Below are 12,227 nucleotides of genomic sequence, written 5' to 3' on the forward strand. Positions count from 1 at the left end.
CTAATTTGTTTTAGGAGTCCAGTTATCTACAGATGCCTAGGAGATGATGGAAAATATAGAACAATGTTTTACAGAGATTTGATATGTGGCCTGGAAGCTGCTGATATTTCAAATCTTTTTGAAATCTGTTTTGAGTTGTTGTAGACTTACGAGTTTTCTTGAAAAATTGTTTCAGATAGTGTCTCTAATAGAAAGAAATTCAGTTGTGATTGTACAAGGCTCAACTGGCAGTGGTAAGAGTACACAGATTCCACAATATATTTTGGATTACTGCGTTCAGCAATCTATCTACTGCAACATTGCTGTTACCCAGCCTCGGAAAATTGGTGCCAGCAGCATTGCCAGGTGGATTAGCAAGGAACGGTCATGGACACTCGGTGGATTTGTAGGATACCAGGTATAAGAAAACTTCAAACTGTATTTAAAAATACATAAAGTAGTACTGCATCTTCCTTCTTGACTTCTTTTAAGCATATCTAACATACTGAAGAAATGTTAAAGAATCTCCTTTTGAAGTGGAATTGCAGATTTCTAGCTGTCCCCTGTTAAACATTCATAATTAAATGTTTATTTTAAAGTTGAACAATTATAAATGCTAGTAGGACTCCAACAGAAATATTTAATTGTCTGCATTCTGATAAATGGATACATCTATGTTATTAATCACTGAAATTGATACAGAACTATATTTTCTTGCTTTTTTCTTCAAACTCCTTAATTAATTTTTTTTTTACTTTAATACATTTACCTGTCAGCTATGTCAAAACTTCCATGCCTTTATGGCTAGACTGTTCCGTGAGCGTCCTGTCATTTCTTCTTAAAATGTGAAAAAATTGAACTAGTTTTTCCTCTTAAATCTACCTCTGCCTTTAGTGTTGTCAAACTCTGCTTCAAACTCAGTTCTATCCATCCATTTATAAACTTGATGCAACTTTAATCAGCTCTTTGTCAGTAGCCACAACAAAGTGCTGTGATCATTGTTTCACTGGTAGTTTGACAATAGCTGTGCCTGGACTAGCTTCTCTGGGTCCTAAGGCCAGGGGGTGATGCTGGTGGTGCTGGGAGGATGTTAGTGGAGAGTTACCTGCTTCTGGAGCCCTTTGCTGGGACCAAATGTTGGTTTGTTCTTCCTCTCCATTCTTGATGTTTCTTCCTCTCTTTCTTCCACATAGTGTTATATTTAAATTATATAATATAAATAATATATTTATATGTTATATAATATATTTATATATTTTTAATATTTATATTTTTATATTTTTATATTCGAATATTTATGTTTGCTAACATGCATTTATATCTTTCTTTTTATTCATTGGTGTGCAGCTCCAGGTTACATCTCAATGTACTACATCTGGTGCCATTTATGTATGTTAGATGCTTTCTCTTTGTTACCCATAAACCCACCTTTGTCCAGTTCCAGGTCTGAGATAGTTTTATTTTTAACTGACCATTACAGAGTTGTTTATAGCCTAGGGTCGACAGTGCCAAGCTTCTCCCTCATCTGTTAGCCCTTGTCTTCTTTCTGCATCTTCGTTCTGCATCCTGTGTCTCCACTTGCCAAGGTCTCTGCTACTGTACCAGACCTGTATATCTCAACACTACAAGGAATTGCTATAGACTAAATAAAGCAAGGGTAGAGGCAGATAAAGAAAAGGCCAGAGAGGGGGCCTGACGTGCCATAGTCCTGAGGCCTTGCAAACGCAATACAAAGCTTATGGCCTGTTACTAGTAACAGCAATACCATATTACAGGGCTACACAGATACATCAGCTTCATTTTTGCACCAAAAGGATCTTGTCATCCCTACTGAATTCTGTTCTTTGTCTAAGTATCAAATGTTAGCACTTTCTTTTTATATATCTGCCACAAATGCTGTAGAGGGGAAAATTACTTTTAACTTTCTGTTTTTTATAACACTACCCTGAAGTTTAATTTTTCCACATGTAGGGTGGAAGATGAAGTAAAAATACTCTTTATGGTCAATTCCTTACTTACTAAAGAAGTTTCAGTTCTGGGAGGTGAACATTCTAGATAACTGCGTGGGAATTATGATCTGACATTATCTCAAATCCTAACTAAACCAATATTAGTAACCTCCAGTTATTGCTTTGTAGAATTCCTGTGGGTTATATACATTGCTTTTTTTCTGAAGTAGTTTCTAAACAAAGTGTTTTATATGACTTGATAGCATGATTTAAATAGTCATAAAATTGCAGAATTGATTCATTAGGGTAATGAACGTTAAAGATGTTAAATGGTGGTGTGTTTCCAAACTGTCTTCAGGACAGTGTATGTGGATGTGCTGTGCTTGTTTCACAAGTACCTGTGTGAAATGAGCAGAAATGGAAGTAGAACAACAGTTGAGTGTAGACGTGTCAACTCTAGGCTGTTTCAGAAGAGGAAAGTGAAAAGATGGTCATGGCTCTGCCTACCTGTCTGGGTTCTGGGTAGGGAGCACCTCAGCGGAAGTTACAGAAGTATTTTAGAAATCATAAATCCATTGTTTAACATAGGATTGTAGAACTTTCCTCTCAAGAACAAGTTGCCTGGACTTGATATCTTATACTTCTTTCCTTTTCTCCTGTAAGTAAGCAAATGACATTTTAGCAAAATTTTTGGTTTTTTTCTTAGTGGAAAGATCCATGTGTGTACCTTTAAGAAGAAGAATTCTCAGACTATAGCCCCCAGCAAGAACTTTTCATCCTTTCTTTTATAAACTTCTGGGTTTTTTTAATTTCTCCCAATGAAAATATTTGCTTCCTGAGTTAACGGATTCTGGGCTTTAAAAACACATTTGTACAGGGCCTTTTACAAGTTTGAATGAATAATACTTCTGGGTTTACACTATATTTAATTTTGGAGTTCTTTCAGATGCATAACACCTGTAAATACATTGGCTATCTGTTCACGTCTGTATTTTTCTCATTGTGTTAGGTGGGTTTAGAGAACATTTCCACAAAGGAGACAAGGTTGCTGTACATGACAACTGGAGTTCTTCTTCAGAAAGTAGTTTGTGCCAAAAGCCTAGCTGAATTCACACACATTTTCATTGATGAAGTAAGTTGGTGGAAATACATTTAAATTTTTTATTAAGAAAACATCTTCCTTTTTCTATCTCTTACCATGCTAGAGAAAGAAAAATGCAGACGTCTACTTGTAAAGATGCTTTGTATAAGTTGTCCCACTTCTGTAAATAGGCTTGTCTTGCTGTTCTTTTGAGCAATGAAGTTTAGAACTGAGGGTGTGGGGGAATATGTTTGAGAGTGCCTAGCTTTTTATCTGAATGCCTTGAAATGTTTTCTGAAATCCACTGCCTGGATTCCAAGAAAGTTTCCGGCTAGGCCTATGAGGTGGTGGCGGCTGGTTTTACTTTCTTGGCTGTTACTTCCCTTAGAGTCTTTACCTTTTGCAGATATCCTGAAAAATAAAATAGCCCTCTGAAAATTCTTTGTCTTCTGGACAGATTTATAGTATACTCATGTGGATTCATCATTGTTGATGTCAGTTCACTGAAAAGCTAAAGAAAATATACTTGTAGGATTTTTTGTAACATGTATATTTTTATGTGGTTTTATGCTTATTTTCTGAGGTAAACAGTATTTGTTAAATACAGTTAGATGTGAAATTGTACTTACACAAACCATGAATGTAAATCACATGTAAGGCATGGGGCTAAATTTTGGGATGTAGTGTCACAGAGGAGGGCTTTTTTAATGCTGGTTTTCATTTTCACTCTGTTACAGTACTGTAGCTGAGGGTGACTTTGATTCTTGGGTATTTGAGGAGCAGGGAGACAGTAGTTGGTAAACCATTAGGCCATTACAGTAATAATGAGGACTGTTGTAACTGCACTTGAGATGGCACATTGATAAACCGGAAAAGATTAAGCAGATAATTACACTTTTGTATGAAGAAACTTCAGGACTTCGTTCAAACAGACCAAAATAACCAGAAAGCCCCAAATCCTGAAGAATTGTACCAGTTGTCTTCATGGGAAGATCGGAGACCACACTAACATATCAGCAGGGTTTTGCAAACCTTAAAAATGTTAAGCCTAAGATAGGGAAATGCAGATTAGATGTAAGATTCAAAAGTTTAACTATAGAAGTGCTTACATAGAGAAATGTTAGATTGTTCATTTGTAAAGTTTTGTGGCCCCTTATGCAGGAGAACAGATTTATGCAGAGGTTTGAAAAACCTTTTTATCTGTGTGCCGTAATTTCAACTGATGATATTAGCTTGTACCACTTCTTTCAGCAGCTCCTAGGTTTCAAGACTGCATGTGGTGTCCACTTCCCCAGCCAAAATTCTAGTCCTTCCTGTTCACCATATGCCACTTTTTTTCCCCCCTCACATTTACCTTGCAGGTTATGATCTTGACCCAATAGTAACCATTTTTTGAAAATGTCCCTGGTTGTTGGGGGAGGGGTGGGGTGGGGTGGGGGTGGAGTAGATGACCTTTAGAGGTCCCTTCCAACCCAGACTATTCTATAATTCTATGATTTGAGCAGCCAGGTGCTCTCCACTTCATTCTTAATTGCAGGTCTCAGCCCTGTTAAGAGTACTGCAGGTGTTTAGGAACACACCTGAGCAGACCTAAGTCTGAAAATCATGACTTCTCACAGCAAAGTCTTGCTGTCAGCCTGAAAACTGCTTTAGCTGAATCTTTTTTTGTAATGGGGCAATAATGAATATAAGTGTATCTTTATATTGTGTTAGAATAGGCTAAATACCTTACAGGGGCTGAATGTTGACCTTGAAGGTAAAACTCTGGAAAAAGCTGCTGCATTTAATCTATTTAAACTGTAATAATTCAAGAAAGGGATATGATTGTCATCAATAATGTTGAGAAGAAGTGTTTATTGAATTGCAAGGAGCAGCCAGAAAAGTCAGGTGCTAGGATATATAAAAAAACTAGGTGGTAAATAGTGTTTTAAAAAGCAGTTGTGTATTTTGATCATAGCTAGAAGCCATAGGGACCACAGGGAGTCAATTCAAATTGCTTGTTAGACAAGCTGCCTTAGTCCCTGCCTGGATCATTTGTGATCTTACCAGTGCAATTGACTTACCCATCTTCGGTGTCACTTCAGCTGCTGCTGTCAACTCTAGTAGAACTAGTGGGTAGAGCTCACAATTGGTTTTCTAGTCATTCTACAATTTTCATTACTTAATAATGGCATATGATTTTTCACAGAGGGTGCTGTAGTAATTTGAAAATTTGTGTTGGGATTTTAAAATGTGATTAACATGCATAGTTTTAAAAGGTGTGTTTTCTTCTATGAAAATGTATTGTTGTTCGAAGTTACAAAAACAAAGCATGAAATTGAGTAGCACAGGAAGAGACTGTCAAAAAGAAGAGTATAAATTAATGAAAACTAAATTGTGGATAATGTCTTCCAGGTGCATGAGCGTACAGAAGAAATGGATTTCTTGCTCTTGGTGATCCGTAAACTGTTGCGCACAAATTCACAATCTGTAAAGGTAGGTTCAAAGTACATTCTGCTACTGCTTCTTACAAGAATAAAATTTTACATGTTTTTGATCTGCAAAGGGCATGTTTTAAAGAACTTACCTTAAAATGTGTCATTATTTTTTACTGAAATATTATCTAGCTTGCCACTCTTCATAGGCGAGCAAGCTAAAGGGCATTCTTTTCCTGGCTGCTTTAATGTGTTCTGAGAGACTTTTTTTTTTCCCCTCATGTTAGAATGCATTAGTTTCTAAAGTGTGCTTAAGGCTAAAAAATGCAAGAGGGATATTTGACTAGAATTAAATATTGGGTATTGAGGGCAGTGCTTATCCTTGGTTAAATATGGCAGCATTAACTCTTGGAAATACTGAGCTTTTTTTAAATGGGACAACATATTTGGAATAATAGCAAAAGCCAGAAATGCTGTGTTTGTAGTTTCTAGATAGAGCTGGTAGTAAAACACGGCTGGGATTTTTCTCTGCATGTTAGGTAATTGTGTGTTGTACTAAAGCAGAGTTTGCAGAGGTTGGGCATGACATATTTAGTCTTTATGGTCTCAAAGTAACAGACTCTTGAATTGCAAGACATTAAATACAGCTGATAAGAGTTTGGCTAACTAGGTATATTCCTGCCCAGCTATTTGGGACTGCAGAAATTGTGTGAGATGTATCCCATAAGTGCTTCAGTTAATACAAACTCTTCTGTCCAGAACACATGTAACCTGAATCTACATTGGCTGTTTTTGTTCTTATTGGAAGGGAATCTGTTTTCTTCCATACAATCCACCACATTGATTCAAACTCGGATAACTTGGTCTTTAGATCTTCCAAGCATGTTTTCACTCACTGGAAGTGCCCTTCCTGTTGGCATAGGGCATGTCTGTGCACTTCACAGCATTTACTTTTTCTTCCTTTCCTTGCTGATAAAAAAACTTACTTGTCTTTAAATTCACACGCAGTAGTGTGAAGCTATTCAGCCTTTCTTAGCGCTTGGCTCTGCCTACCGAGATTACCAAGTAATTTGATCATACTAATTACATGAAAAAGTTTGCCCTTGATGCTGCTTATCTGGTTGTTATCAATGGTGGGAATCCCTACTGGTCCTATAATCTTTTCTGTTAGAAAATGTTTTTGTTTTATAGGTTCCTGAAAGATTTTTTTTCCCCTGTATAATTCTGATTAAATCTCTCAAAATAGTCACCAGCTTTATCTCCTTTATATCCTTCTCTGCAGTTGTTTTTTCAGATGACAGTTTCAGATGTTCTAAATCTGAGCCAATATTACATTTGGGGAGTGTCCCCCTTTGATTTTTCTGTGGTGGGGAGGGGGGAACTCTTGATCTCAGTTGCTGGGTTTTGGCAGAGTGGAACAGGTAATTCATGCAGCGTCTCCTACTTAATCCGTTTTCAGCCACTTTTGAAAACCTGTAAAGAAAGAAAGTGTTGATCATGTGGCAAATTAATTTAGAAAACGCAAGATTCTCCTCCCAGCCCCTCTGGATTCATGAAACAAAAGGGTGTAAGGAGGTCTGTTTTTGGACTACTTGATCTTGAAGAACTGTCTACTTTGATTACCCTCTATTCCAATGTGTTCCTCGGCCATGTTTGTGGTACATACTTGTTGAATTTCCGCTCTGAGGGTAGATCAAACTCTTGGTTTAGTAATGTGATCCTTCACGGACTCTGATAGGAACCTATAGTTTTCCTTAGAGTTTGGAAAGACCCCATGCAGATTAGGGAGTGCAAATTACACAGATTGCCTGGAAGAAGAGGTAACTTAATATTCCTTGCCTGTAACTGCAGTTAGGATAATTTAGATTGGATTTTGTTTCAATAGCTTTCAGGCAAGGTTAGGTTTAGCCTATTTTCTTAGCATAGGTGAGCTGCTATTTATTGAGCCATGAGGCAGTTCATGCTATAGTGGGACAGGTTTCATATTATATTTGCAGAATTATGTCCTTTCAGATTTCTCCTCCTTTCCGGATCATGTTAAATGACTTAATGATTTAGTCTACCCTCTCCACGTATTCCTAGTGCCTTTATATGTGCTTTGGAGCAGAGCACAGTGGTACATTGTCTACTTTGTTAGTTTGCCTGCCTGTCACTTCGTAAGGGGGATGGTCTTGTATTTCATTGCATTTTTTATTTGGGTGTTGATGTGTCTATTTCATTCTGGTTTTGAATTCATGCAAGTTGTCAGGAAAGCAAAAGAGGACTGTGTCCCAGTTTACAAGTACTGCTTAGAGTGGCTTGGGAGACCTGAAGATAAAGAAGCTGAACATTATACAGTTCATTATAACTCCTTGGCTCTTTGTCCTTCTTTAAGTTGAAGCTGTCAGTTATTCCAGCTGGATGTGCTGAGCGGTGGGAGCACATTCCAAATGGAATGGTTAGAGGGTAAATTGCCATATCCACCAAGTTACTTCATTCTTCTTCCTTCCCCCATTCTGCACATGTCATGCTTTCTAGCCAGGGAGAAAACAACAAAGCTGTAAATTCTGAATTTCATAATAATTGAAAGAAAATGTGTCACCAGGTAGCAACTGTGATTTCTGTTCTTCCTGTTCAGGTGAATACAGGTGTTGAATTGTGATAGAGTCAGCAAACATAGCGAGGAGCTTAGTATGATCCTCCAGAGTTTTAAGTTGCATAAATGAATTGAAACAGAGAAATCTTGTTTGACATATTTCAAAATCATTATAGTAACATTTTTAAGGCTGGGTTACAATTATAGTTACTGCTCTTATAGGGTCTAAACCCATCTTTTGATGGAGTTAAAGGCACTGATATCTAATCTAACTATTTAGTAAAACAGGAGTTGAGAATACTTAGCATACACTTTTTTTCTTTCAAGGACCATGTAGAGATCATAATCTTAAGGAAGGGTACTGTATGGTTTTTAGGTTGAACTTTTACCACAGGAAAAAGTTTTTTTCCACATTGTCTGCCCTAGGCATCTAGCCTGAGCTGCTCTCTTACAGATGCTTACCTTTCTCCACATGCTACCTAGGGAATCTTAAACATCTAGCTTTGAATGCCTTAAATATGCCTAGGACGCATACCTGTACTAACCATTAGACCATTTTAGCATAAAGAATAATTGGAGATTCCAGCGTAATATGGCGTTCTGTGTTAATGTTTCACATTTGCTGTGCAATTTTTTAACAGATAATATTGATGTCTGCTTCCATCAACTGTAAAGAATTTGCTGATTACTTTGCAATTCCAGTTCGTAACAGCCTGAATCCAGCCTGTGTATTTAAGGTGGAAGGTAGACCTTATGCAATTGAAGAATATTATCTTGATGATTTGAAGCACATGGTTCATTTCAAGGTATTGTAAATATAATTTTATTTCTTTGGACATGTTAAGAAAGAAATTGGAATAGTTAATTGAAAGCCTAGTTCTTCTTTCATGTAACAGAAGTGGAATGTAAAGGGCTGGGAATTTTAAATAGTACATGGCATTTTGTTCAGTAGTTTGTATCCAAGGTAAAAAATGTAAAAGCTTATGCAGAAAGTAACATATGAGGATTTATAGATCTCTGAGTACAGCAGACAAACTCAGGGAATACTTTGTGGGTTGGTTCATGTTGCTGTTATGTATCAAAGGCAGAAAGAGCTAGGAAATGAAGAGAGTCATCAGAAAAGCATTTATTATAAGTTTGATGTTATCAAACTGGCTTATCTATCAGCTGAGTCTCACATGCTTCCTACTTTTTCCTTTTTTTCCCAGAGCTGTTATGCAGCAGTTTTGAACATATTTCTGTGGCAGCTGCATAGGCCACTGTGGCAAATATGTAATTTTGCTTAATGAAAATATGTTAGAATAGTAGATATTCTCCAAAACCCTGGTTGCCACTTAACAGCCTATATGGCTGCACTGGAGAATTGCTGCTCTAATGCCTAAGGAGGGTAGTAATGGCTGAAGATTAATTTGCTGTGTCAATCTTTAGCTTCTAAAATGCACAGTATATTTGTTTGTAGAGCTCCTGATGTGCTGTTGCGTAGCACGTATCTGCATAGACAACAGGTACTGAAGGAATAAATGTAAATTTGAATTAATCTGGTTTCTGAGCCCATGCTGTGTGGTGGTGTTGACCTGCTGGAGGGAAGGGGTGCCATCCAGAGGGATCCTGACAGGCTTGAGAGGTGGGCCCATGTGAACCTCATGAAGTTTAACAAGGCCAACTGCAAGGTCCTGCACATGGGTCAGGGCAATCCCAAGCACAAATACAGACTGGGCAGAGAACGGATTGAGATCAGCCCTCAGGAGGAGGACTTGGGGGTGTTGGTTGATGAGAAGCTCAGCATGACCCAGCAAGGTGCGCTTGCAGCCCAGAAAGCCAACAGTCTCCTGGGATGCATCAAAAGAAGCATTACCAGCAGGTCAAGAGAGGCGATTCTCGCCCTCTACTCAGCTCCCATGAGGCCCCACCTGGAGTACTGTGTCGAGCTCTGGGGCTTCCAACATAAGAGAGTTGTGGACCTGTTGGAGTGAGTCCAGAGGAGGGCCATGAAGGTGATGTGAGTGCTGGAGCACCTCTCCTATGGAGTCAGGTTGAGAGAGTTGGGGTTGTTCAGCGTGGAGAAGGCTCCAGGGAGGCCTTATAGCAGCCTTCCAGTACCTGAAGGGGGCCTACAAAAAAGCTGGCGAGGGAACTTCTACAAGGGCATGTAGTGATAGGACAAGGGGTAATGGCTTTAACCTGAAAGAGGGTAGATTTAGATTAGATAAAAGGAAGAAATTATTCAGTATGAGGGTGGTGAGGCACTGGAACAGGTTGCCCAGAGAAGTTGTGAATTGCCCCATCCCTGGAAATGTTCAAGGCCAGGCTGGGTGGGGCTTTGAGCAACGTGGTCTAGTGGAAGGTGTCCCTAGCCATGGTAGGGAGGTTGGAACTGGATGATCTTTAAGGTCCCTTCTAACCCAAACCATTCTGATTCTGTCTGTGGTTTTACAGTTGAAAAACAGCTGTGTAGGAATTTACTTGAGTGTCTGAACTCTTTCAGTATTATGGTCCAAGGCAAAATAAATAGGTTAAAGCAAAGTAGAACAAATGTCCTCAGGCTTTAATAGTGACAACCACGCTAAAAATAACTGGGGCATGGGAATAATTATTGGTCAGTTTTGATAAATCAGAACACTGTTATCATGCTAATAAAATGAATAAAATGGGATGCACTTAAAGTAGCGGTATGTGAGCATATTGTTGTTCTTTAGGTTTCATCCCTCAGTGCTGCAGAGAAATAAAACAAACAGGTAGTTTATGGGAAACAGAAGAAAATAATTGCTTATGCTGTACACAGCACAGGTATTTGTTATGCCTCAACACAGGCAAGCTAAAATAAAAGGTTGTCAACTGTTGAAGTTTTAATGCAGCCCAAAAAATAAACTAAATGCATATATAGCAGTTGGTGTGTCAGTTTTTATAGATTGGTGTGGCAGCTCAGATAGATAATGTGGTGGAGATTATGTAATATATGATTTTTGTAAAAGGTTTTTGATGATAGATGACAACAAAAAGGTAACCAAGAAATTCAGTAAGAAATCTACTTCAGTCAAGTTTCATTTGTCGTAGCTGCACTTTGAGCTGAATGTCAGCTGTCACACCTCTCACCTCAAAGGTCACAAAAAAGTACTTTCAGTGCTTATGCCTTTTTATATTTTGTATTTTCTGTGTATATGAGTTAACCTCAATGGATTTTTTTTGAAGTTTTCATCTGTTTCTTTATGTTGAGTAGTCCTAGTCATAGTTGTTCTGTTGTTCAGTAGGAGAAGAGTGTGATTGTCCAAGAAGTTATTTGTACCTTAGGGCAACAGTAGAAGCACATAAGTGCTTTTTAATGTGTATGAAAAAAAGAAGACTAAATTGAATTAGAAAGCACTGATTGTTGGTCTCGCATCTTGCTTCTTATGCTGCTGTGTGGAGATTTTCTCTGAATGGTTTTATTTTAAAAAGGCTTAAAACCATGCAAGGTCTAAGATTTATGTAATATCATGATAAAATGAAAGCAGAACCTGAGTGCTAAGGCAGTTAATGAGTTAATGCTGTCATATGGAAGCAGGCGCACATCTTTCATCATGATAAAATCAAAATTAGTTAGATATCTGCCAAAGGCACAGGCTTCAGGCTTTAGTTCTAAATATTTTGCCTATGAAAGCCTGTAAAATTCACATGCAGGAATACAGAAGTTAAAATAAAAACCCAGTCTTTGCTTTTTAGACAGAGTTTTTCCAAGTTTCCTTTAGATTTTAAGATTAATAACTATAAAATCAGATTATATAAATCATAACTCATTCCTTAAAGCATCTTGATGTCAATCAGTTTAGACCTTTAACTGTCTCATTTCCTGTAAGGTATAAGCCTTTGTCCCTTTTCAAAAGATCTTAAAATAATTGTATGTTTCTCTATAAATGTAGAATTCTTCTATGAATTCCGCAGAACTCTTTGCTTGACTATGTCACTCATTTCCATAGGTGATAATGTTTCATTACTATGCTTGAAAATAAAAATTTTCTTTCAGCAGTTCTGACTTGAATAATTAGGGAATTCACTGATACCAGCTGTGATTTGGAAGATAAATAGAAATGCCAGTCATTATTTTTCTTCTGTGTGCGTGTTTGCAGTAAACCCTTTGCTATGGCTAGACAGACCATCTAGCTGAATCAAAGATAAAGCTTTGCACTTGAATTGCTTCATTTGTAGGAAAGAATGAAAATAAGAGGGAAGGAAGGGAGAAGTGCTCCTCAGTG

At 37.8% G+C, this 12,227-nt stretch overlaps 1 protein-coding gene across 2 annotated transcripts in view; it reads left to right on the forward strand.

Moving 5' to 3' along the window:
- The window catches only part of TDRD9 (tudor domain containing 9), a 92,278-nt gene that overhangs the window by 30,853 nt on the left and 49,198 nt on the right, over nucleotides 1-12,227 (forward strand). For both annotated transcript variants that reach the window (XM_064460882.1, XM_064460881.1), the window contains 4 exons: nucleotides 176-397; nucleotides 2,938-3,060; nucleotides 5,404-5,484; nucleotides 8,640-8,804. In XM_064460882.1, coding sequence (XP_064316952.1) covers nucleotides 176-397; nucleotides 2,938-3,060; nucleotides 5,404-5,484; nucleotides 8,640-8,804 — 591 coding nt within the window. The remainder of the gene's footprint in view (nucleotides 1-175; nucleotides 398-2,937; nucleotides 3,061-5,403; nucleotides 5,485-8,639; nucleotides 8,805-12,227) is intronic.

Source organism: Phalacrocorax carbo, chromosome 9 (genome assembly GCF_963921805.1).
Source record: "Phalacrocorax carbo chromosome 9, bPhaCar2.1, whole genome shotgun sequence".
Classification (NCBI taxonomy): Eukaryota; Metazoa; Chordata; class Aves; order Suliformes; family Phalacrocoracidae; genus Phalacrocorax; species Phalacrocorax carbo.